This window comes from Mirounga angustirostris, unplaced genomic scaffold (genome assembly GCF_029215605.1).
Source record: "Mirounga angustirostris isolate CCGP_5_RB_7025 unplaced genomic scaffold, mMirAng1.0.hap1 SCAF_10, whole genome shotgun sequence".
NCBI classification, from domain to species: domain Eukaryota; kingdom Metazoa; phylum Chordata; class Mammalia; order Carnivora; family Phocidae; genus Mirounga; species Mirounga angustirostris.
In genome coordinates, this window is record NW_026991718.1 from 37,136,269 (window position 1) to 37,162,522 (window position 26,254).

The 26,254-nt window shown below is 44.4% G+C and overlaps 2 protein-coding genes across 3 annotated transcripts in view; both read left to right on the plus strand.

Moving 5' to 3' along the window:
- The window catches only part of IL36G (interleukin 36 gamma), a 185,841-nt gene extending 176,122 nt beyond the window's left edge, over positions 1-9,719 (plus strand). Inside the window, exons 5-8 of the mRNA XM_064572217.1 lie at positions 2,219-2,286; positions 2,761-2,865; positions 3,760-3,899; positions 6,670-9,719. Of these exons, the coding sequence (XP_064428287.1) occupies positions 2,238-2,286; positions 2,761-2,865; positions 3,760-3,899; positions 6,670-6,879 (504 nt within the window). The 5' untranslated portion in view covers positions 2,219-2,237 and the 3' untranslated portion in view covers positions 6,880-9,719. The remainder of the gene's footprint in view (positions 1-2,218; positions 2,287-2,760; positions 2,866-3,759; positions 3,900-6,669) is intronic.
- A 5,143-nt stretch (positions 9,720-14,862) lies between these two features.
- IL36B (interleukin 36 beta) lies at positions 14,863-23,207 on the plus strand. Of its 2 annotated transcripts, XM_045884568.3 has the most exons (6): positions 14,871-14,907; positions 17,253-17,349; positions 18,143-18,230; positions 18,783-18,890; positions 21,675-21,814; positions 22,607-23,207. In XM_045884568.3, the coding sequence occupies exons 3-6, from the start codon at positions 18,215-18,217 to the stop codon at positions 22,817-22,819; spliced, it is 477 nt and encodes a 158-aa protein (XP_045740524.1). In that variant the 5' UTR covers positions 14,871-14,907; positions 17,253-17,349; positions 18,143-18,214; the 3' UTR covers positions 22,820-23,207. The 2 variants fall into 2 exon arrangements, with proteins under 2 accessions (XP_064428288.1, XP_045740524.1); XM_064572218.1 differs by having other exon boundaries at positions 14,863-17,349.
- The last annotated feature ends 3,047 nt before the right edge of the window (positions 23,208-26,254 follow it).

The following is a 26,254-nucleotide window of genomic DNA, read 5'->3' on the forward strand; positions in this document are numbered from 1 at the left end:
ACCTTCTTCTAGGCATGGAAAATTCAAGCTATACTCAATGGCTTTTGAATCAATGAAAATACAGCTCTCTGGGTTGTGTCCCTTGGGCCCCCTGAGCATCTCTTGGGCTGATGTCTCCTCTCCACATTTGTGGTTCATGCACTGAACAGACTACACTCTCTTTTCAGAGGTCTGAGCATCAGTTTGGCAGAGAGTCCCCTCCAGAGGTCTGGGCATCAGTCCTACAAGATCCTTCCTTTGAGCTCCTAGGTTCTTTTGTTCCCTCTTGTTTCTTTCCTGTAGTTGTTAATTTCGGGGACACTTCAGCACCTTCTTGTTACTCTTTAGCCTTCTAACATATTTTGTAACCAGTTCCCTTTGAAATTCCTTGTGTGGGTTCTGCTTTCCACACTAGATCCTTATTGAAACAGAGACCTAAGGAATTTGGGGGCCAGATGATAGGACCCTTTAGATGCCATTTTGTGGTGAATATCCCAAGAAAGGAGGTATGTTGACTGATACATAATGGAGAGGCTCTTCAGTTGAAGAGGGGACCCAAGAGAGGTGACACTGACTGAGCCTGGCTTTGAACACAAGTGTGTCTGAATTCATTATCACACTCTCTCCTGGGGTAACAGATAAACTGGAAGCCAAAAGTGATGGGATTGAGGCCTCAACAAGAAAGGACCATATTCCTCCAAGGGCAACAAGGAGATGGGGGTGAAAAGTATGAGAGGTTGAGCAAGGAACTTTTCAGGGCTGGGAAGAGGAGCTCATGGAGGTGCTTGCCTAGAAGGCTCTGTCTTAGCCCTTCCCTCCCACCCCCCAGCTAGGCGGGTAAATACGAAGTTGTTTCCAGTCTGTTTTTTGAAATTCACCTCAGTCAAGTTAGCTTGTGCAGCAGAAAATTTTTGTGCTTGACCTCAGCAGATGGAGAGTGGGGGTGTAATAAACATGGTACCTCCCACCAAAAATAGTAATAATACCTGTTACCATTCACTGAGAACCTACAAATGCCCTGCATTACTAGAACAGAGGGTGGGGGATAAGTTGGGATCTGGGGCTCAGTTTTTAGGGAGATCATTGCTGACTATTTTAGTTCTTAGGCAGTTCTGGAGTCCACTGCATTTTGGGGGCACCAGGGACCAGGCTTGCCTTTGTTAAGGGTATGCTGCTCAGTGCCTGTGGCTTCCCAAGGGGGTGGAGGTGCTAAAAGAGTACAGTAAGGGAGCTTTCAGCTTAGTCCACTTTTCAGGGGTGGCCTGGGTGGTTCAGGCATAGTTGGATGGCCAGGAATGCCATGTGGACCCTGCCTGAAGTCCACAGCTAATTTTGCAATCACAGGACTCCCTTAGTGGAACTGTAGAGGGCAAGCTTGCCTGCCTCAACAGATGGACTCCTTTTGTGAAGGGCCTGGCATTTCCAGTTACAGCCTGAGTGAAAAGGCAGGAGAACTGAGTTCTGGGGAAGTCCCTCAGTCTCCCCTTGCTGAGAAGCCTGGGGTCTGTCATCGCTCTATTTCCGTGTGGGCATGGCTCGGTGCCTCCTTCTCTGGCAGCTCATGCTGATGCTGTGATTTCTTCATCTGAGTCTCAGGATATTCTGACATATAATTGCCACGCCCCACCAAGGTAGGTGGCACCTCCCCCATTGTACCAAATAAATGGCAGTCTCTGTCAGAGCCCATCACTGCTCTTGGGAGCTGTTGGAGCTGTGATTCAGTACCCTGCACTTTTGATAAAGGTTCTCTAACTTTTCAGCCTTCCCTCTTTTCTGTGCTTTAGGGCTCAGGGAAGGGATGGGGCTATGCCAGGCTCTGTGTCTTGTCCAGTACTTGTCTAGCTGCTTCTCACCTTCTCACTTCCCAGGGAGTTGCTGGGATCCTGGCAGAACTGCTCTGCCCCCAGGCAGAAGCAGATGTCAATGGGGGAAGGAGGAAGAGACACAGGCATTAGGCGGCTGTGGGTATTTAAGGTCAAAAGTCACGCCTGGCTTAGAACTTCTAGGAAGATACTGTCACTGGCTGGATTTTCGGGTGGAGGAAGTTCTGCCCCATGTCTCCTCCCTGTCGGTACCTTGAAGTTTTGTCTCAGGAGGTGGCTCAGATTTTCTGACTAGGCTTTGTGTCAGGCCAGGCTTCCCAGCTCCTTGTCCAGAATGAGGATCTCAGTAACTAGTGTCCTGGAAAGGTCTTGGAAATGTCTCCTGACGCTCATGTCTCCTATCACTGTCCCCACAGGTGTTGAGACAACCCCACTATGACATGCATTCGAGGAGTCCCTATCTCTGGAGAACCCTTTACAGCAGGTGATGTTGAGATGGGGCTCTGGAGGCCTGGGACACCTGCACTCATACCTGTCTCTTCTGGATCTTCTGGATATGCCCCAGCATTTTCTGCCCCTCTTTGTGTATAGCCCTTGCCACCCAGTGCTCTCCAGCTTTCCCTGGACAGTGAGCTTCTACAGGGTGGGGAGCAGTGCTTAATCTCTGCTCTAACTCCAGACCCAGCACCAAGCCAAGCACACAGTAGTCATCAGAGGGAGTAGCTGGTCTTGACACACATGTCCTATGGGACAGTTTACCCTCTTAGACCATTTGCAGCCCTGGCCCTCCTCACCACAACCCATAGTTTTCCCAGAAAGAAAGGCTGAGCTGAGGGTCATGTGAATGCTGTCAGTTTTGGTGTGTAAACCCTGGACCTTCCTTCCTGAAGGGCCTAGCATCTAGCAAAGCGGCCTAGTTATAATGGTTCTTCATTATTCTTTTCTATTTAAACTGTAGTGAATAAACCTCATACTGGGGAGGTCTCCGACTTGAATCAGCAGGTGTGGATCCTTCAGGGTCAGACCATTGTGACAGTTCCACGGAGTAACAGTGTAACCCCAGGTGAGTGGTCATCCTGTGGCTGCTGCCTTCGAGGCAAGGGAAGGGTCACATTAGTGCACCTGGGATGCTGGCACTGGCCTTTTGTGAAAGGCTGGCTTGACAACAGGGCCCACCTGGAAGGAGGAGAATTTCACACCTGCCTGGGAAGCCATGTCAGGGAGAAGTTTGTCTGGACTAGGATTTAGAAAGCAGAGAGGGTAGAGCAGCCTCCTGGGGGGCAGGAGAGCTGCCCTCAGTAACTAATGGCCTGTCCCATGGAAGAGGAGTATTTTATTCTGCCTGGCTTCAAGGTGTCCTAAAAGGACTAAATGAGTGGGTACAAGAAGGCAGATTTCAACATCACATTAAGCAAAACTTGCTAATGGACAGAACTTTTTTTTTTTTTAAAGACTTTATTTATTTATTTGAGACAGAGAGAATGAGAGAGAGAGAGAGCACATGAGAGGGGGGAGGGTCAGAGGCAGATGCGGGCTCCCTGCCAAGCAGGGAGCCCAATGCGGGACTCGATCCAGGGACTCCAGGATCATGACCTGAGCTGAAGGCAGTTGCTTAACCAACTGAGCCACCCAGGCGCCCTGGACAGAACTCTTCAAGGATCAGAGGGGCTGCTTGGGGTTGGAGCTTCCCACCTTCAGGTGTTTACGCAGAGGTATGACAATCTCTAGGACAGGGTCTGCCACCTGTTTAACTCTGTGTGTTTGCTCCATTTCCTAGGGACGTGACTGGTATGTCATATGAATGAATGAATGAATGAATACAGTAGTTGGCCATTTGGTGGGCCTGGGGTAGCAGGGATGACACTCAAAAGGTTTCTTCCTGCCCCACCTGAAAGATGCTGGCTTTGTCCTGACTTCAAGAGGAAACTGACACCATCTCCCCTCTTACCTTTATTAGTCACTGTCACTGTTATCCCATGCAAGTATCCAGAGTTGCTTGAGCAAGGAAGAGGAATTCCCATTTATTTGGGAATAGAGAATCCAGATATGTGTCTGTCTTGTGAGAACATAGAAGGGCAGCCCACTTTGCAACTGAAGGTGAGTATGAAAAATGACGTTTAAAAAAAAGGCCAATTTCTTTTATAAGATGTTTATTTGGTAGATAATCTAATTTTAGAATTAAAAAAAGAAATATTCACCTGTTCTTTTTTTTTAAGATTTTATTTATTTATTCATGAGAGACAGAGAGAGAGAGAGAGAGGCAGACATTGAGGGAGAAGCAGGCTCCCCGTGGAGCAGGGAGCCTGATGTGGGACTTGATCCCAGGACCCTGGGAGCATGACCTGAGCTGAAGGCAGATGCTTTAACCGACTGAGCCACTCAGGCACCCAAGAAATATTCTCCTCTTCTTAAACATAGTTAATATTCCTGGATATTTTTGAGTAGTGTACATGCAATTGAGCTATCCTGACCCTCACTAGTTGAGGATGTTTGTCTTTCTTGAATTTTGAGATATTCTCAACCATTGTTTCTCTCTTTCATTCTGCCTTATCTTTCCTTTTGGAATTCCTATGCCTTAGTCATTGGAACTTCTAGATCCCTCTTTAATATCTTGTCTAATTTTCCATACTTTCTATCCTTTCATTGTTTTTGTTTTTTGCTTGTTGCATCCTGGGAGAATTTCTTGGTTCCATTTTCGAAGTCATGATTCCATTTTAAGCTTTTCCTATCTGCTAAATTATTCTCCCCTTGCCGTTTTTTGAAATTTCAATCTTTACTCTTGTTCCATAAACTTCAGCTCCATAAACTTCTGTTTAATTCAATTCAATTTAATTTAACCCCATCAAATTCAGTTCAGTAAACGTGTGAGTTCTTACTGGCCTCTAGCTCTGTTGTGGCCATCTGACATACATTGGGGCACAGAATGGCAGAGAGCCCTGCCCTCATGGGGCATGGATTCTAGCAGGAGGAGAGAAATGGTAGACAATAATTATCAGGATGGGTAAGTTGGTGATGTGTGTAAGAGTGTTATGTCCCCTGGGAGAGCAGGATAGAGAGGTGGGCAGTGCTAGACCCAGGTGGAGTTGGGTTGCCATAGAAAATAGTGCAGCAGGCATGCTAAGATTTTAACAGACAGTAGAAGGCAACAAGAGAGTTAGCCAGCTGGGTGTCAGGGAGGGCAAGGATTAGCAGAGAAAACAGTGACAGGAGTAAATTAGGGAGGAGGAGTTCGGAGAGATAAAGGCAGATCACAAAGGGCCTTACTGGCATTTATAAGGACTTTGCCTTTCAATTTGAGTGAAATGGGGAATTATTAGAATGTTTTTAATAGGAGAGTGACATAAATGGACATAGGTTTTAAAATAATTATTTTGGCTGCTAGCTGAAAGCAGACTGTGGTGGAGGGCAGGGGTAAAAGTCCTATGGGGAACTTCGACGTGATCTAGGTGAGATCTGATGGATGAGGGGATAGCAGTGAAGGCAGATAGAAGCCAGTCTGACTTTGAAAATATTTTATTTAAATTGAGGCAACAGGATTTGCTGACAGAGTGAATGCAGAGTGTGGTGAAGGTGGACTGAGAATTACATTTTCAGCTAAGTCCTGTCTAGTAAGCCGCCTTTCTATCGTGGTTTTGTCCTCAGATGGACTGAGAATCGACCACTGCATTCTGCCATGTGTGGGTCCTTAGGGACCTTGGTGACAGCAGTGTTGCTGCAGTGCTGGAGGTGAAAGCCTGGATGGAGGGGGTTTAAGAGAGGGACAGGAAGGGATAAATCCGAGACAGCATATATAGACAACTATTACAGGGAAATTTCTGCAAAGGGAAGCTGGGAACGGTGATAGGCAATCGAAACAGTTATTTTTTAAGATGGTAGAATGACAGCAAATATGCTAATGGGAATGATGGAGAGAAAGCCAAAATGATGAATTGCTAGAGGAGCAGGCATAAGCTGGGGATGGCAGATGGGACCTGCAGCCCAGTCCTTCCTAGGCTGGACATTGAAAGGGAGGAGGAGGACGTACTGGAGTTTGAAATGAGAAAGTGTCTTTTTATTTGTTAAACACATCTCTATTGAATTTCTCTGTGTTGAGGAATGCAGTGATGAACAAATCTGGCAGTAATGATATTATTGATGGATAAATATACTAAGTTCAGATGGTAATCAGAACTAATGAAGAAAATAACCTGGTAGCGAGATAGGGAGGGGGTCCGAATGTGGCTGAATTACGGACCATTCCTGTGTAGTGGCTCTCTGGAGATCTTTAATTTAGTTAGAAATACTTATTTTACTTAAATACATGGTATATAAACATAGAAAATATACTTCTATATGTGAATAGAAGGCATTTTCTGATTGCTCTATTTACTTTGCTGTTGTTTTTTGAATGCAAATCCTTTGGTTTGTTAGACCCTCTTGTGTCTTTTTCCTGGCACTGACCTTTCTCACATGCTGGCAGTTGGTCAAAGACTAACACGGAACTTTAGTTAGAGCAATGGTGTTTGCAGGGCGGCGGCCCTCACTGCTGCGTCTTTGGTGGGAGAGGTCCTTGGTTTTTTGCTGCAAATCTGCATCTCCTTCCTTTTCCTCCGCTCGGCTTCTTGTGTGAGAAGAGTTCCAACTCATTGTTCGAGTGTGCCCACGTGTTCATTAGCCTGTTCCTGTGTCATTCCTCCTCTGTCTCTGGATTTGAGGCTGGGGGCTGGGAAGGTGAGATGGTGTGCTCACTCTGCTGATCCTAGGCCTGTTTTAATAGAGGGATAAGGCTTTCTCGAGCTTTGGAACATTTACTGATTGCGTGCAAGTAATGTTGAAGGACTCAAACAGCCTCTGCTTCTCCTGCGGGGCCTTCTCTGTCATATTTTAGGAGGAGGAGTTACTGGATCTGTACAACGAAGTCAAGCCCGTGGAGCCCTTCCTCTTTTACCACTCAAAGAATGGCAGGACCTCCACCTTCGAGTCCGTGGCCTTCCCTGGCTGGTTCATCGCCTCCTCTGACAGAGGCCACCCCATCTTCCTCACTTCGCACCAGGGGGGAGTGTACAATGTTAACTTCAATTTAAATATCAACGCTTGAACTCAGGCTTGAGGGGGCAGCTTGGTCAGAGGTCTTTGTGTTAAATTTTCGAGTTCCCAGTGTGCTTTCCTCTATATTATCTCAGGGTCACTTTCACATCAGTGCTGAGAGGTGGGCAGGACCCTGTTATCACCGCACTTTATGAATGACTTCATGGCAACTGAGGCATAGAATGTGGGCTCAGACATAGGAGGGAAGGGTGATGTGATGTAAGGTTCTGTCAGGCCGAAGCTGTTCATCCCACAGCCATCCCACCGTATGAGTACGAGAAATGTCAGGACCCAAAGACATTAGGGCATTCCCTGGGGCTGGATATGGAGAAGGCTCAGAGCTTATGAATCTTACCCAAGACCAGGTGACTAGTGCGGAACTGATTGTTTTTGTTTTGCTTTGTTTCCTTTCCTATTTGGAATATATTTTCCATATAGTTTGTATGTTGCTAGTATATCTCAAGTTGTATAATGTATCCTTTTAAAGGTTAAAGAACTTTTAAAGATAAATAATTCTTAATAATAGTTAAATTATGTTTTTTCCTAATTCTAATATGTAAACATAAGGCCAAATATAAACTTCATGTTTTTACACAATAAGAAAGCTAACACTAAGATATAAAATGAAATAGCAAGCATAGTAAACTGAAATTAGCAAGAGTAATTGAATGAGGATAGCTCTGTGGGTGAGCCTGGGACCGGGGCTTAGCTGGGGGGAGGAGGACCCCTGTCACTGCTGATAGGCTGGGGAGGAAATGATGCATGTAAAAGAGAACTATTATTTCACTACTTTCTGTACAGTCTCACAGCCTTGATTTCTTTGCCTCTTCTAGACTTTTCCTTTTAGGCATACTCACCATCCACATAATCCCTTTAAAAACTGCAGGAAAGGTCCCTTTCTCTGGAACAGAGAGCCTCGCTTTTTCACCAGCCATGCTTCAGATGATGTATTCTGATGAAATCTGTTGAAATTAAATCACTGATTGTGAATTTAATTGTAGAAAGATGTAGCTCAGATATGGTTCTGTATATAATACATTTCTTATTTTGTCTCTGATGTTACAAATGCAGAAAATTCTATTTGCTTAAATACAATTTCCAAAATAGTACCAGTAAATTAAATTTTTTTTTCTACTTTTGGACAATCAGACCACATACTCTACTAGCCAGGCCAGTAAGCAATCAGTAAGCACCGATTTAATGCAAGGTCTCTTGATTCTTTAAAGTTTTCTTCTTCAATTACGTATAGTTTTAGCATTGTGGTTTTATAAAAAACAACATTAAAATGGGCACTGAGCTAATTCTGGGATATTAAATAGAATACTTGGTTATTGAATATTTATGACTATCCTCACTGCTAATAAATGGTGGCAGTGTCTTACATCTGCCAATTTACATTGTTACATTGTCGGTTGTTACATCTGACAGTTGGGATCCAATGACACATTTGCTTGTGACAGGATTATGGTCTGAGTGTTACAGCATCTCCAGACTACTACAGGCTGTGTGGTGATTCCAATGTCCCATCTCTTTTCTCTACCACCAAAACTGTTCATGCAGACACTGTGACACTTTGGGTTGTCACTTGGCACAGATTTGAGCCCAAACAAAGCTCAAATATGAGTCTTGGTGCCATGTAACTGGCTATCCTGATGATCCAGAAGAGGTTCTGATAACATACTGAGAGTGTAATCAAAATGGAAACATAGTAATCTCATAGTTTGTGGAACTGGAGAACAGACTTCCAGGGATCCCGTGACTTATCCGTCACATTTGAGAAAGACCACAGCATATGAAATTGTGGAAGGCTCCTGTGAGTAGCAACATCCTCATTTTCAGGTTTATGGCCTGGTGAACATCTAGTTTTCACACATTTGAATATCAAATGCTCTGACATTTGAGTTCTGGGAGCTCCAGGCCAACATTCCTTGAAGGATTTGGTTCTTTTGGGTCTTTAGCAATGGAGTGGCATAAGGGGCTTGATGCATTGTGTTGGGGGAGGTCATCGAGAGGATATGACCACCAGTTGACCCATGAGCTGGACTCTGGCAGTTGGAGGCTCCTTACCCCCTCCCCTGTCCTTGCAATGTGTGTGTTCTGCTTGCCTTTCCTGCTCCCAGAAGCTGCCCCAAAGACATAAGCCTTGAGATAGTGATGTGATGTTGAGATACTGGTTGGTATATGTGGCCCAACCCAGTTAAAGCCTCTCTCTATATTTTTAATATTCTAGAGATCTACTTGTCTTGCAGCCACTCAAAGACAAGCGTTGTATGTGAGTTTCCTTGTTTATTAAATTTGCCACCTACCGATCTGGGGTGAATCATCTCTTTCCTTTTGGTCTCAATCCTGACCCCCACATATGAGGACCAGTTTCACATTATACCCAGGAAGCTCCTGAGGAGGTGTAATCTGACAGATTACACTGAGAGAAGGGCTTTGGATTCTGGTAAGGAATTAAGAACCTTGTCACCAAAATCACAACTGCAGTGAAACTGTTGAGTGGGATGTTTTTCTGCTTTGGGAATCATATCTTCTGGCACCAGGACTGCTAAAAGACCAAAGACTGCTTCCTGAAGCTGGACCTGATGGTACCGTCCCTGAACTCATGAATGACTGGGCATGAGGGACCGAAGATGCTACCTCCAGGACCCTGAGAACAGTGGCTGTAATAAATAATTCTTCATGTCAATAAAACATTACTTTTTCTTTCTCAGACTTTAAAAAGTTGTTTAAAAGAACATTCTTCCAAAACAATACATGTCTATGATTAAAAGTGATATTCTTCTGCCCTGATCCTGTTTCTGTGATGTAACTGTTAACTCTTTTTCAGCTCTTTTTTCAGTTTTCTTCCATGTGTCTAGGGATATATTTACTTCTATTTCTTGAGTTACCAACTTTAGACATTATCTTTTCTACCAGACAGATGTCATTTGCCTCTCTACTGTACAAAAATCATATGCCCTTTATCTGTTTGCTACAAGTTAATAGAAGTAGTAAGTCAAACAAAATTATATTTATAGAGAGTTAGATGACCTTTGGGTGGGCCCATTAGACAATGCTCTAATATGACATTGAAAAGGCACACAATAATCCTTTTGCCTTTTTCAAGATTTGGATAACTTTTCTGAATGACATCATTTTCCTTCCACCTTTTCTTTTCATGGGTAAGGAAAGGGGGGATCGGGGCACCTGGGTGGCTCAGTCGTTAAGCATCTGCCTTCGGCTTGGGTCATGATCCCAGGGTTCTGGGATCGAGCCCCGCATCTGGCTCCCCGCTCTATGGGAAGTCTGCTTCTCCCTCTCCCACCCCCCTGCTTGTGTTCACTCTTTTGCTGTGTCTCTGTCAAATAAATAAATAAAACTTAAAAAAAGGAAAGGCGGGGATCCTTGGAAGTGGATATGACTTGCTGCGGACTGCGCTGACATTTATTAGAAGGACTGGAAGTATGATGATCTTGATTTTTGGTCTTTCAATTTCTGTCTCCTTGTGTTGGGGTGTTATGAAGCACTGTGTGAGAAATCAGCAACAATTACCCAGAGCAAGACAGCAGAGCAAAGTATGAGCCACCTCGTTCCCATCATTGGGGCTATCCTTACCTAGCAGGGTGTCAGCAGATGACCCAGCTAGGGCGGAACACTCCTGGCCACCTAAACATTGTTATGTAATGGTGTCAGTGCTGAAATATATTGTGTATCTGTATTTCTCAAACTTGAAACAATATCAGAATCATCTGGGGTCTGAACTAAAAGCTCAGATGTTTGGGCTCACTCTGGACCTAGTAAATTAAAACCCATTCACCTCAAAATTCCAACTTAGTAGGTTTAGAGCAGGGCCTAAGAATATTTTACTAAGGGCCTTAAGGAATAGAATGCACTCCCACTGTTTATATGCCCATCATGTCTGTTTTAGGGTAGTTGGCTAATGTCAACTAGCAGAGTGGTTTTATTTGCTTGGGTATCCAGTGACTCTTCTATGGTTGATGCTTTCTGGTGGGCATTAACATATAATACAAACACCTTCACATTTATGTCCACTCCCATATGTCCATCCACATGTCTTTACTCCCTGTCTCCTTATCTTTCAGTCTTCTGATCAGCGAGCCACTCATTGACTACTGCCCAGGAATCTGTGTGTATTGTTCCTTTGGGACAATACCAAGTGAATGACCAGTAGTATTACTCCCAGCTACTCCCATTGAATTATTTCTTCTCCTCACTATTTTTCAAGGCACTGCCAAGTGTGGTTGTAAAATAGTTGCGATCCATTTTTGCCTTATAGACCATAGTGAGCTGACCCATGTGTAAATAATACTTGGGCTTTTTTCTCCTCATTCAACTGGCTATAGGAAGACCCTCCATACAACTGCAAATGCAAGCTAGGGGAAGGGCATTCGTACAATTGTGCTGGGTGACGGGGGGGTCTGCATTACCTGCTCATATAGCTTACATGTACCCTCTAGTTCTGCTTGGATTCAATTCTGGATTGAGAGTGAACAGCTGCTGGGCATGTGTCTAACTTTATTGCTTGGTAGTCTGACATAATTCAAATCAAAACGGACAGTTTGGGATGAATGGTCACTTAGTGCCTCATATATGTGTTTCTCCATGAGGGCTCAGTAACACACAAAGAGCTATTTCTGAAAAAAGCATAGAATTCTCTGCTATAGAGGGCACCAGGTGGCTCAGTTGGTTAAGCATTCTCCCTGGGCTCAGGTCATGATGCCAGGGTCCTGGGATCAAGTCCCATATCAGGCTCCCTGCTCAGCAGGAAGTCTGCTTCTTCCCTTCCCCTTGCTTGTGCTCTCTCTGTCACTCTCTCTCTCAAATAAATAAATAAAAATCTTTTTTTAAAAAGATTTTTATTTATTTATTTGACAGAGGGAACACAAGCAGGGGGAATGGGAGAGGGAGAAGGTTTCCCGCGGAGCAGGGAGCCTGATGCGGGGCTTGATCCCAAGACCCTGGGATCATGACCTGAGCCGAAGGCAAGACGCTTAACGACAGCCACCCAGGCACCCCATAAATAAATAAAATCTTAAAAAAAATTCTCTGCTATAGAGAATTTTCTGCTTGATGCCCCTCCTTTATTATTCCCCAAAGTGAGCTTTTCCACATGATGAGCTTTAAATTATCTGGGACTGTTTTTGATTTGCCTTTAATCTGGAAAGAAATTTTGCAGAGTGTGGAATTCCATTGCAAGTTTTTTCTTTCCATGTTTGAGATAATCATTCTACTGTCTTCTGACTACCATTGTTATTATCAAGAAGTTAGTTGTCAGTCTTTTGCTTCCTTGAAGATAGTGCCTTTTTATTATCTGTTGCTCTTACTAGCTTATCTTTGTCTTAGATTCTATGCAATTTCAGTCTGATACGGATTTCTTTTTATTTACTTGGGATTTATTGTGTTTCTTAAATCTGTGAATTGGTGTCTTCATCAGTTTGAGGAATTGCTAGCAATTCTTTCTTCAAATAGTGCCTCTGCCCTACTTTATCTTTCCTTTTGGGACTCCAATAAATGTCATAAGCCTTCTCACTTTATTCCCCACATCTTTTCCACCCTTTTCTGTATTTTCCATCATTCTTGTGTCTGTGCTATAATTTGTATTTCTTCTCATTTATTTTTGAATTAATTAATTCTCTCTTACTCTTTTTTTGTTTCCAGATTTATTGAGATATAATTGACATATAACATTGTATAAGTTTAATTTGTACAAAGTAAGGTGGTTATTTGATACACATATTTTGTTTGTTGTCTACTTGTGTGTTCTTGTAGTTCACTGAATTTCTCTAAAAGGATTATTCAGGGTTCTTTGTCAGACAGTTTATTTATCTCCATTTCTTTAGGGTCAGTCATTGGAGTTTTATTAGTTTTCTTTAGTGGTGTTGTGTTTCCTTGATTATTTGTGATCCTTTATTGATGTCTGTGCCTTTAAGGAAGTAGGCACTTCTTTCAATTTTTGTAGGCTGGCTTTGGAAGGGAAAGCCCTTTGCCAGTCAGCTTGTCCAGAGATTCTAGGTGGGCTTGCTGCTGAAGTTCTCACAGGCATGTCTGGTGCCTGGGTCACCAGGTGAGAGACCTGGTACTTGGGTCCATAGGGGCCAGTCTGGTGTCTGGGTTCACTGGGTTCACAGGCCCAGTGCCTGTCTCTGGTGGTAGGCCTGGGACTGGGGTCTGTGTAGATGGGCCTGATGTCTGGGTCCACAGGGGCTGGCCTGGTGGTGGGGTGGCCCTGGAGCCTGGGTTCATGGGAGCTGGCCTGGAAGCCGGGACTGTGGAGGCCACCCTGAAGCCTGGGTCCATGGGAGTTAGCCTGTAACCTGTAGCTTCGAGGGCCATGAGGGCCACGCTGGAGTTTGGATCCATGTGGGCTAGCCTGGAGGCTGGAGCCATGGGAGTTGGTCTGGAGAGTGGGTCTCTAGGGACCAGCCTGGTGCTGGGGTGGGCTGCTAGCCTGCATCCATGGGAGCCCACCCGGAGCCTAGGTTTATGGGTGTAACCTGTCTAGAGCCTGAGGCCATGGGGTCTGGCCTGGTGCTAGGGCAGCCTGGGGGCCTAGATCCACGGGAGACTGCCTGAACCTTGGGGCCAATGGTACCAGCTTGGAACTGGGACAGGCCAGAAACTTCATTCATGGGAGCTTATCTGGAGTCTAGATTTGTGAAGGCTGCCCTGGGTGCTGGGGCAGGCTGGTAGCTTGGGGCCATGATGCTAGGGAGGGCCAGGAATCTGGATTAGCAGGAGGCTGCCTGGAACCTGGGTTTGTGGGGGTCTGCCCAGTGCTGGGGTGGACTGGTAGCCTGGTTAGAACCCATCAGAGGTCTGGGGCCATGGGAACTGGCCTGATGCTGGGACAGGCCCAGAGCCTCAGGCCACAGGAGTCAGTCTGGTGCTGGTGTGGGCTGATGGTAGAATCCACTGTGAAGTCAGTTCCTTACTTCACTCTCCTCCCATGAGTTGGATGTCTCTACCTTGGCTTGGTTGGGGGTTGGGCAATGGGAGTAATGTGAAACTATGTTTCCTATCCTTTTTTCAATACATCTTTTCTTATTTCTGTGTTCTACCCAGGTGCTGTCATCCCTCACCTGGAATTCTTAGCTCTTGTGGAAGTATTTTTATGTATGGATAATTGTTCAAATTGACATTTCTGGGAGGCAGTGAGTGCTAGAAATTCCTATACCATCAGTGGTACTCTCTAATTCTTCCTTCTGCTGTGTGCTGTCTGTTGCTAAATACAAGTTTTGGTTTATATCATTTTATTTATTGTGTTATATAATTCTAGAGATGCTGTTTAACTCTTCCAAATCTGCCACATTTCATAGTTTGCTGTTCTAGAAAAATATATCCATGTTTGTCATTTGCTTCTTAAATATGGTTAGGATAGTTGTTTTATGCTCTGTGTATAATAATTACAGAATCTGATGTCTGTGTATGTTTCTGCTATCTTGCTTTGTTTATTTTTTTGGTTCTTGTTCTTGTGATCTTGTTTACTTGTATGCCTGGTAATCTTCAACTACTTGTGGCTTGTTGCCTTTGTAAAATTATTTAAGTGGCTCTGCCCTCCTCTAGAGAGGCTTTCTCTTTGTCTGGTAGAAAGTGTTTGGTCTACATTAAACCAGTTTGAGAGTTCCTGGCTCAATCAAGCTGTGAGTACTCAAAGTGGAAATCCTCCAGAGGGCCTGTCCACAGCCACAGCCTTCCAGGAATTACTTCTTTTCTTTATATCTTTCCCTCCCCCACTTTGTTCAGTGCCAAGACAGCCCACTTCATGGGTCCCAGAGATTGGGGAAAGGTAAGAGTGGGTCTAGATCTGGTTTGCTTGTCCCCCCTCCAGTCATAGGCAGCTCCTGAGTCTTGACCTCTTTTTTTGTGTGTGTGTGCTCCTGTGACTAGAGTATGGCGTGTGTGTGTGTGTGTGTGTGTGTGTGTTATATCAGCACAGAACATATACTTCAGTAGTTTTAATGCTCCTTTATTTCAGATCCTGATTCCATAAGTCTGGGATAAACCCTGAAATTCTGCATTTCTGACAAGCTTCCAGGTGATGTGAATGATACTGGTCCACAGGTCACACTCTGAATATTGAGGATATATAGAACAAGGACTGTTCCATTTAATAACTTGGCAATATGTGAACAATAGCCAAATTGAATGATGGGAATTGTGCTATAGAAGTTGGGAAGGAACTGAGGTGACATGTTAGACCTTGACGTGAAGTGAAGATAGATATGGTGGACAAAGGAATGAAATCCCAAGTTGGATCCAGTTCTGGTTACCTGAAGAGAGAAGGAGGGCTATATCTCTAGATTTTATTCCTATGGAGTTCTTTTCTTACAGAAAGAGAAATTTCCTTCACGTATTTGACCCAGTGTCCCTTCTCAGGATCATCCACCACTTGGTGGTAAAGGATACACCTCCATACTAGGGAGACATAAGTAGAGGTCTTGGGTTATCTGGTATCATCAAAGCCCCCATCACCTCAACTAATGGCACTGGCTACATGGAGCTCCATGTATTTATAGGATGAAATAATGAATCTGAAAGGATCCACGTTTTATTAGCTGTGATCCTGAGTGAGTTTGCGTGCATCATCCATACCAATGTATCTTGAATATTTGCTTCTTTGTACCTTATGGCAGGACATTGAATCTCTCTCCTCAAGATATCCAAGTGGGTCTGGTCCTACCTAAGGAGCATGGGGGTGATGCCATAGGCTCCAGACTTTCTTCTTAGAGTGTGGAAATCAACTCATGCTAATGGATACCTAGGGCAACTCCTCATCATAGCCACAGATTGATTCTGAATCCTAGTTTTGACTCAGAGACACCTACTGCACATTTAGGTGTGGGTGCTTCATGATTCCACACTCCTGAAGGAATGGTTATGAGGCCAGGACAAGATGATAATGACCTTTCACATCCCACTGTGCAGTGGGAATCCCTTGGAACTATATACAGTGTGAACATGAGGGTGTTAGGTTGTGAGATAATTTGATGAGGTAGCACAAATGTCAAGAGCTAGGATGAGCTATTGGTGGTGGTCAAAGCAAAAAGGCTGGTAGAGACAAATAGGCTGATCTGGGGTCTGGTGACAGACATAGAAGACCTAATTGCTTAGTTGCTTAAAGACTTAGTTGCTACAGGAAGCTGTCGTGTACTGGGGGCTTTGCATACTCTTCTTTAACCCACACAATAATCTAACAAGGTACAATGCATTTCATATAGTAATCATTTGAGGATCAGAGATGTGAAAGGACTCTGCCAAGGACACAAGTCTGAAAGTTGCAAAGCCTAATTGTGAACACACATCTTTTGAATATAAGTCTCTGGCTTTTGAACACAAGTCTCTGGCTTTTGAACACTAAACTACTATCACAGTGTGGGTTCTCCCTGAGAAACCCTACCATTGTCCCACCAGAAGCTGGGGAGGCTGGGACATTTATCCACGAGCCCTTTCCCCCATTGGTTGAGGTTGCCGCTGAGATGAGTACTCTTGAGGTATGAAGCTGACAGGTGCTGCCAACTGTCACAGTGACAGCGAACTCAATTGGCCTGAAGGGATTGGGGCAGAGTATCAACAGCATTGCCTCAGCTTTCCTTCATGTAAGACCTAATGTGTGTCTGCTAGCTCAGAGCAGTGGAGCATGTGGGAGCCAGGCTCCCTTTACCACTAATCCAGGGCAGTGATCTAGAGTCAGTGATAGGCAGGGTGTACAAGAGCTGGCTTTGCCCAGGTGAGGCTCCCTTGAGTGGAGAAGCAGCATGCACACAGACTCTGAAAAGCTGGAGAAGCATACACTGGGGCATTTTTACCTGGTCTGAGATTGGCAGAGAATATGGTGACTGTGGACCAGGAGTAGTTGCAAGCTACACAGGTCTTAGGGGACCCACCCCTTCCCTAGTCTATATTAAACCTACTAGGGGCTTCCACTCCTAGGAATAACATTGCAGTATGTCATTTTGTAGCAACAGAATCCAGTCATGGGCCCTGGGGCAGTCCCATAATGTTTCTTTCCTCAAACTTGGTGTTGATGACTGTATTTCCTGGTTATTGCTCTTAAGGGCTTAGCATGCCCTACTTTTTCAGGGTGAATAGACAAGTCATAGTGATGCTTGGTTGATATTTACATAAAGACTCACTGAATCCTCTGGCACCAGGAACCAGCAAATTTGAGTGTCAGGCAGTCCCAGCCTAAGTGAGGCAGACCCTCCTTCCTTCCCCATGTGGATAAAATGCTTGGGACCTGTTGGAGTCAGTCAGAGCACCTGAGTCCAGAGGAAGCCATAGTCCATAATAACAGATTACAGGTGCAGCTTGAAGTCACAAAACCTGTTGACCTTTGATCTTCTCTTGCATCTGGGTCTCTGGTTTCTCCTGTCTTTTCAGCAAAAGAACTAGGAGTCCTAGACAACTTTCCAGAGCCCTTGGATGCAGATAGAACCTTAACTTTGGATCCAAGGACAAGAGTATCTCTTGGACAAAGGTAACTTCAACTCAGATGCCATTTGTGGGGAGTCTTGTTTCACTGCTCTATGTCTAGCCTTGGGGAGCCTTGGGGGGGGCCTTGGTGGAAGGCACAGGGTGCTGGAGGAGCTAAGCCTTCTTCCAAGAGTGCAGGTGGTGATTTGCTTACTCCCTGTCCAGTGATGACTATTGAATCAGGCCGTGAGGATCTTGAGGCGGGGAGGGATGTGAACAGCTGCCTCTCACTATGGGGAGTTTATGGCCTTCTTGGAGAACTGTCCTGGTTCCCTAATCAGAAGCCCAGGGACGGATGGCTCCTGACAGTCAAAACACATAATGGAGATCCTAGTGATGCCTCTTTGGATGAAGAATGGGTGAAGATGGGGGTTATAGAGGCAGATTTTCTGCCAGTTATTTAGTGGTGTTCAAGCTTGAAGTCCGGATGAGTGGTGACTCACCAGCCATATGGGAAGCTAGAATGGAGATAGATGCCCAGTGTCCCCTCCATTCCTTCCTTTAAATCCGGAGACTTGTTGCATAAAACAGTGCCTGAGGTGATGCTCTGGAACCTCCTAACAATCACAAATGTGATGGATGGAGGGCATCCCAAGGCCATCAGAGTCTGGAGAACGAGGACTACCCAGTCAGGACAGAGATGGAAGTTTCCATTTGGGGTTTTCTAGCGTTGGATGTGCATCTGGGACAGGATCTTGGGGCAGCTTTCTCAAAAGAATTTTTACACAAAATTCCAGGGTGGAGGAGGGGCGGTGAGAAATTGATGACATGTTTTTCTTCTTTCTTTCCCCCACAAGACCAGCTGCTGACAACCTCCTCTGTATCATCTGATCTACCCTGTCCTCTTCACAGGAAGCTCTGAAACCGTCATGGCTACCCCACAATGTGAGTGGTGAATTTCAAACCAGCCTGGAAATATCTCCATCCTGCCTCACCAAAGACAATAGAGTACCGGGCCCCTATCATTTACTCAGTTACAGATGCATTTATTGCTAAAATATGCAGATTGCAAAACCTGCATTTGAAAATCTGAGAGCATTTAGCTCTTTTCTTATTATGTATGTTCAGAATTATTATTTATTTCAATAAAGAGGGTAAAAAAAAACAAGAAACATACTGATGACCAATTTGAATATTTTTGGTTTTGTTACTACCCAGAGACTATCAATCAGAAAAAGACAAGTCACTGATATCCCTAGAAAAAAGACAAATCTTGAAAATCTTTTGGGGACTATAAATGCAGGTAGATCCTTACAGATGCTTTGATCCACAAACCAGTTCCTGCCTTATTTCTCTCCCTTTCTCCTTATAGCCACTCTTTCTCAGAGCAGTAAGCCTACCCCCAAGGATTCAAAAACCTTTATTACCAAGATGCAGCTAGGGTCCTGAAGTTTATAATAACCTCATATGTGTTTTGTGTTTTCTGTCTTCTCTCAGCGGTAGATAGTCCCAGAATCTTTGGTGTTTATGATTCTCAACAAATGGTATGGATCCTGAAAGAAAATTCATTAATAGCAACTCCTTTTAGCAGAAATGTCAGACCTGGTGAGTGACAATCAAAGCCACCCTTTCCTCTAAAAGGGACACCAGCTCCCCTGGGGTTGGGGCTGAGCTTGCTTGAGCCTGGCCTTGGGCCTTTCCTACTTCTGGGTGGGAGCCCAATGTCCACAGGAAGGACAAGGAGGCTCTCTTCCACAGAGGAAACCCTGCACCTAGAGATGAGGGTGTGAGGGGTTGGCAGTTCTTATCAAGAGAAAATGTCTTCAAATAAGAAGAGATTATCTACTTCAGCAGTTGACCTTCTCCTTGGAGTTTCTCTCCTTTAAATTTCAACCATATCACTACCTATGTCCCCAGAATCAAACTTGATCATCTTTTCACTATCAAACCTACACACTTTCCTAATTTGGTGTCCTCTCTTCTGATAATGGGGGATATTCCTTTCTCTCAGCAAAAATCAATCTGTCTCAGCTTCTTTCCCTTTTGCTAGGACTTCAATGTTTGATTTAATTCTTTTTTTTTATTAAAGATTTTACTTATTTGTTTGACAGAGAGAGACACAGCAAGAGAGGGAACATAAGCAGGGGGAGTGGGAGAGGGAGAAGTAGGCTTCCTGAGGAGCAGGGAGCCCGATGTGGGGCTCGATCCCAGGACCCTGGGATCATGACCTGAGCCAAAGGCAGACACTTAACAACTGAGCCACCCAGGTGCCCTTGTTTGATTTAATTCTTCTCTTCCCTGCATACTCCACCTTTGTCTGTCGGCTGGATCCTTTCTATCACTGACAGACATGCTCTAATATAATATTTCTAAGTTTAATACTAAACACCTTCTCTTGATTCCCACATTTCATTCTTACTACCACTCTTTTTTCCCTGTATACCAATCTCTATACAGTGATATGTACTAGTCGTAGCCAAACTTCATAGAAGAGCTGGCTATACAACTTGTTTCCACTTCATCTCCTGCTCACGCTTGCATCAAACAACCTGACTTCTGAACTGTTCTCTCAGGCTCCCCTTCCCAAGGTCACCAAATATGCTCCTCTGTCCTCACAATGTTTGGTTCCTCAGCTGCAGTCAGCATAATCGATAACTCTTTCTTTCTTGAACACCCCCATCTTCTTCTTCTGTAGGAATAGTCTCTTGGCATTCTCCTTTCCAACTCCACTTTCTCTATAAAATCTCCAAATGCTGGGGATCCTCAGATCTCAGTCTGCAATCATAACCTAACCCCACTGAAGGGATTGGGAGTTGGTCTCTTAGATTGATGTATCACCTCTATCACTCTGACATTTATGCTTCCAACCAAGAAGTCCCCTCTGGACAATTTACCCATGTCCTCTCGATGTCCCCTCAGACATCTCTAACTTCATCTATCCCAAGCAGAATTATGGATCTGACTTCTCAAAACTGCTGATGAGCCCAGTCTTCCCCATCTATTAGTGGCATTACCATCACTTGTTTCCTCAAGCCAGAAGTGCAGGAGACATCCTTGATTCAATCTCTATCCAATCCATCAGCAAAGACTGAGGAGTCTCTGTGCAAAATATGCCTTATTTCTAAGATAATATAATCTCTCACCTGGGCCACTGCCATTACCTCCTCACCACCCTCCCTCCCCCTTCATTTGTGTGGCCTCTCATCCATTCTCTACAAAACATTAAGAGTGACCTTCTGAACGATGTTAATTGAACAGTATCATTCCCATGTGTTTGTGTTTTGGGGGTGCTAGGTGGGGGCTAGTGGGGAGATCTCAGGGGCACCGGTCTTCTTTCAGAGCCACATAGGGGCCTTTACCAATCCTTTCCCTGTGACACTCTCCTTTCAGACCCTCTCCAGCACTCATGCTTTCATATACTAGTTTCCTCTTAACTTTAAGGTCTTGGTTTGAACTTCACTTCTGCAGAGAGGTCTTTCTTGATTCCTCTATCTAAATTTGGTCTCCTACTGTCCCAGGCTTTGGTCCCTTCCTCCAAAGCAGGCATTGCAATTTATTGTGGTTCTGGTCATTTCTCTGCTTACATATTTTGGTCTCATTTTCTGCGAGGGCCAAGACAATGTCTGTCTTATCCTCAGCTAAATCTCTGGTGCCCACATGCAGCCTTGTCCTGAGTGGGAATTCAATAAAGAAAGTTGACTGGAGAATTCTCAACCCCCTGCCCTGAACGATGGATGCAGAGCACCCAGGTTCCTGGGCTAAATTAGTTGGGAATTAAATTCAGCTGATAGCAACAAAAAGCCCACATAACTGGGACTTAACTAAGAAGTTTATTTCTTTCTCATGAAAAAGAAGGCTGAGCAGGCAGGCTGAGGCCAGTATGATGGCTCCACGATACCCCCAGAGTCCAAAGATTCTAGCTTTCTGCTTTACCAAGCTCAAGTTCTCCTCAACCATCAACCAAGTATTTGAGGCTGGCAGTAAGAAGACACAGGGTATAAGAAAGGAGCTTCTCCCAGCTGAGTCAACTCCTTTTAAAGAACATTCTTAGAAATCCCACACAACACTTCCACATTTATCTAATGGGCTACAACTTCAGCATATGATCAAATTTAGCTGCAAATGTGGTAGGGAATTTTATTTTTATTTTTGGGACACAATATGCCTTGGTAACAACTGGGGTTCTGATATTAAGTAAGAGAGTGAAAATGGGCTTCAGATAATGATGAAGGGTCTCAGCTCCATGGTGAATGGGAGCTCCCTCCTTCTGAGGGAGTCCTGACTGCTCAGCATCCCCCCTGGCTAGGAGGAGTAATGTCAGGCCAGAAGGACTGGACTTTCTGCTGCCTGGGACCTGATACCTGTTTCCATTTTTCCTTGTGTTTCCAGTCAGTCTTGATTTAACAACATGTACAGACAAAGAATTTCATGATGCAGGAAAAGGCAATCCAGTTTACTTGGGAATCAAGGGCAACCATCTTTGTCTCTTCTGTGCAGAAATTCAGGGCCAGCCTACTCTGCAGCTTAAGGTGAGTGATCATACAGCTAATGAGAGAAGCACTGTGAGATGCACTTTTTATTTCATTTAACATATTGCTGAATAAAAATGACATTTTTTCAATCCTGGATTGTTCAGTTTAGGGAAGGAAATGTGACTTGGCTGACCCCCAAGTCAGTGGGCATGGGTGTAACACTCATTTGAATGTAAGAGCATTCTCCGAAAGCTGGAGGGTACACCCATGAGAATGTTTCAAAGAGGCCAAGGAATGGTGGTTTCTTCATCCTCAGTTTTCTTTAACTGACTCCCAGAAGTCCTCCAAGATGCTAGGCTACTCCAACTTAAGCAAAGGCCACTGCATGGCAGAGGAGACGGGGAGATTGTTAGTCTGGATTTTGTGGATTATATGCCTGTGGTCTCTGTACCGAAGGTAGCATTTGTAGTTATGAAGCGAATCCTTCTGGTTATGATGAACGCTGTAAGATGTCAACCCACTTGGAGGCTGGGAATCTTGTGAGATGCCCGCACCTGCAGATGGGTGCCCACCAGGAGCATCCATAGAAGAGACTTAAGCTGGTCTCCGTTCTCAGGGAAGATAGTGCTGTCTCAGAGAATCAGAAACACCTGGTGTTACGGGATGCTGGGATGGAGCCAAGCTATTGGGAGCCAGCGGGCTGTCTGTCTTGACACTTTGGTGTCCTTTCACCTGCCTTTGTCCCTGGCCTCTGTCCCTCCCTTTGGGGAAGCAGTCAATCTCAGGGCTGTGTTATTTAGACCCTTTCTCTCAATAATCCTCTCTAATGAGGCTTTTTCCTAATCCTAGGAGAAAAAGATCATGGATATGTCCAAGGAGAAGAAAGCGCAGAAGCCCTTTCTCTTTTTCCATAGTAGGGAGGGCTCCACCTCCACCTTGGAGTCTGTCTCCTACCCGGACTGGTTCATAGCCACTTCCAAAATGGCAAGTCAGCCTGTCATTCTCACCAAGGAGAGGGGCAAAAATTACACCACTAACTTCTATTTAGATCCTCAGGACTAAATTCAGCCTGGGCTGTGGGTGGCTGATTCCAGGACAGAGGATCAAGCAGTCAGAAAATCTTCCATTCCAAAACACAATAGGTCATCTTGAGAGACCTCCATATACTGATGCCCAACTGTAGTCCACCTCATTCTCATCACCCAAAACCACCTCTTCCTTTAGACATCCATTTCTGCACCATGTTTCCCCTGAACATCATCCTAGTGTAAAACCCGAGTGCTTTTTATTCTTTCCTGATCTTGTCCCACCGTCCACTTATCTGCCATGTCCAGTTAAATCAACATCCAAAATGCTTCCTGTACACACCTCTCTCTTCCTTTTCCTTCTGACGACCTATGGCCTAGCGATGTGACTTCCAAACATTTTTGTTCATAGAACCCTATCAATAAAAGAGTATTATCTGTTAATTCTCTGCATGTTTATTATAAATATTATGGTGTGTGTTCCCAAATTAATCTAAAGTTTTTATCTATTTAAGTAATCTCTACACCCCACATAGGCCTCAAACTCATGACCCTCAGATCAAGAGTCACATGCTCTTCCGACTAAGCCAACCAAGTGCCCCACCAAAGATGAATCTAAAAGATAAGATAGGGCGCCTGGGTGGCTCAGTTGGTTAAGCGACTGCCTTCAGCTCAGGTCATGATCCTGGAGTCCCGGGATCGAGTCCCACATCAGGCTCCCTGCTCAGCGGGGGGTCTGCTTCTCCCTCTGACCCTCTTCCCTCTCTTGCTATCTGTCTCTCATTCTCTCTCTCTCAAATAAATAAATAAAATCTTTAAAAAATAAATAAATAAAAGATAAGATAATGTGAAATAAAAATTTTACGTGTCTTCATCATTATAATGGATTCATAATATCACTAGTTAATAATTTGACACATGACACATACTTTAGTTAAGATTAATTATTAACTGTAGTGAATTTAAATCAATCCATATTTCAGAGAATCACTTGTATCAGTTTAAATTTTTTTCAGGTGACTTCTCAGAACTTATTGTATTGTCTTTGTTTTTACTTACAAATTAGCTCAAAGGAGAAGTACCAGCTTTGATATTTTCCTGTTATTATTCATGTTTTCTGGAATTTTAGTCAAATCCTTAACCAACAGTTTCTTTATTGGGATACTTTTAGGTCAGTTGTCCCTTTGACAACAACCCTTTGAGGGTTACTTTATTTAAAGCCTGTAATAAAATCTCCAGATTCACTTAGCCAGTCACAAGGAACTATAATTTACCATAATATCCTGCACATGAATGTGAGCATGATGGACTCACTTCCCTCAGGAGACCTTGCCCTTCTCTGCATATGACAAGCAGTGGTATCAGGTTTTGCAATGTATACCCATTGCTAACTAAGTTCAAATTTCTTACCGAGACATAATCTCTTCCAAAACCTATCCTTGTGGCATTATCTCCTGGTGCCTCGCTGGCCATGGTCCTGAGACGACCCTTGAATTCTTCCTTATATCCTGTTCGCCTGCCTCTTACTCTAGTCATTGCTGTGTGACCAGCTCTGAGAAGATGTAACCTGATATCATGTCATCTCAGCTGCACCAAGCATCTGTCTCTCTCTGTTTGGGGGCTCCTAGGACACCTTGGGGAAAGACACTTGCAGGAACTTGCTTTGCACTCACACATGCACACACCTGGAAATGAGATGGAGCTGCTTATGAAGAACCCTTGACCAGTGTGGGGTAAGAGTGGGTGGGTACCTGCTATTCTCTTGGGTTCTTCAGGCGCACAATTCTGAGATGCATTCTACCTACAGGGTTCCTCAGAGGGTCCCAGGAGAATTGAGTCATAGTCATCCATGGCAGTGCTGAGCTCAAGAGCACACTCTTGTATTGGCTTATCTCATTTCCCTGCTTCGGTTTCTCCATGCCCCACTCCTGTTCCCTGGGGTCACTTCTCATCATCTGAATGCAAAACCCTTGTCTCAGGTTCTGCTTTCCGGTGTAAACCCAGGCTAAGACAGATTCAATCAAAGAGAGCTTCTTTTCTGTACCAGCTACACCCAACACGTTGGATTTCTTCCCTCTGTGCCACTGCACATGATTTTGCAAACATTTCAGCCACTTTCATCACTGTGTCTCTCACCTGCCTATGTCTTCCTAATATCCTACATCTGTCTGAAGTGTTCAGAGGCTGCTCCTCATCCTCCCAAGAAAAATCCAACATCTTATCTTCTTTGAAGTCTATAGCACTTTGCCTTATCATGTGACAGACATTTCTTTTGTTAGACTTGTGCTGGAGTTTTTTCTCCTTGTTTTGGCCTCTTTGCTCTTTCTCCTCAACCAAATTCTAGGTACATAGTGGGCAGAGATTGTGACTTTGATATCTCTATACTTCTTAGGTGCCAAATCTTGCCTCCTACATAATAGTTGCTCAAAATATATGGTTGAAACAAACATTGCATGTATTAGCATCCTCCAATGATACTGAAGTATGTCAGAGTGGAGTTTGCTTTATCATGGCAGAGGCAGCCCTAACTGCAAGAAGGGTGCAAGGAACGTCAGAGTTCTTCAGAAAAGGTGGGGAAGGAAAGCAGAGAAAAGCTGGCTAGGAACTTTTCTGTCTCAACTCTTCTTCTTCCTCCTTCTTTGCCAGTCTAACCTTAGGAGACTGCAATGATGTTAGGATATTCTCTCAGGAGGGGATGGCTGCAGAAACAAAGCACAACCCAGAGCTTCCTCAGAGGGCTTCCAGCCAATGTCCAGTGACTCCATGGCATCTCCCTCTTGGATTTTGTCCAAGCCTTCAGCAACATACATTCATTCATACTCATAAACCACTTAGGGGCACAGGAAAATGATAACAGGGGAATCCAGTGTTTCAGTTTTTTACTCTGACAAGGTCAGGACTAAGCATAAATGACCCCAAGGATGGCTGTGAGAGGCTTCTGGTGGCAATGAAATGGACACAGAGTAAGCAGGTTTTCTGAGAAGGGCTGCAAAGAATGTGAGTTCTGTAAATAGCTGAATGTGTAGAAAGAATAGTAGAGAGTGACAAAAAATAACACAACATAACTCTAGGCTGTTCTTATAAATATTAACTTCTCAGGAATCCCAAGAGCACTGGAGATGAGTGGGAGGTAGACAGCTTGCCCACCCTACACTGCACCCTCTCACAGAGGAGGTGAGGAAGTGGTGGTGGTGCTGGAGGAAGAAGAGGAGGAAGAGGAGAAACCATAGAAGAACCCAAGAGGTATTCTCAGATATTTTATTGGCTCTCCTAGTTCGAGGGAGGTTTTAGTCTGTTTGGGCTACTGTAACAAAATTCCATAGACTGGCAGGCATAATAAGAACAAATATTATGTCTTGCAGCTCTGAAGACTGGAAGTGTGATATAAGGGTGCCAACACGGTCAGGTGAGGGCCCTCAGAGGGTTGCAGACTTCTCATTGTGGGCCTCACATGGTGGAAGGGGAGAAAGCC

Excerpts from the sequence above, each read along its gene's own strand:
- IL36B (XM_064572218.1), top strand. Across the intron at positions 18,891-21,674 it reads TAGCAGAAATGTCAGACCTG|TCAGTCTTGATTTAACAACA; the intron begins GTGAGTGACAAT and ends TTGTGTTTCCAG. Across the intron at positions 21,815-22,606 it reads AGCCTACTCTGCAGCTTAAG|GAGAAAAAGATCATGGATAT; the intron begins GTGAGTGATCAT and ends TCCTAATCCTAG.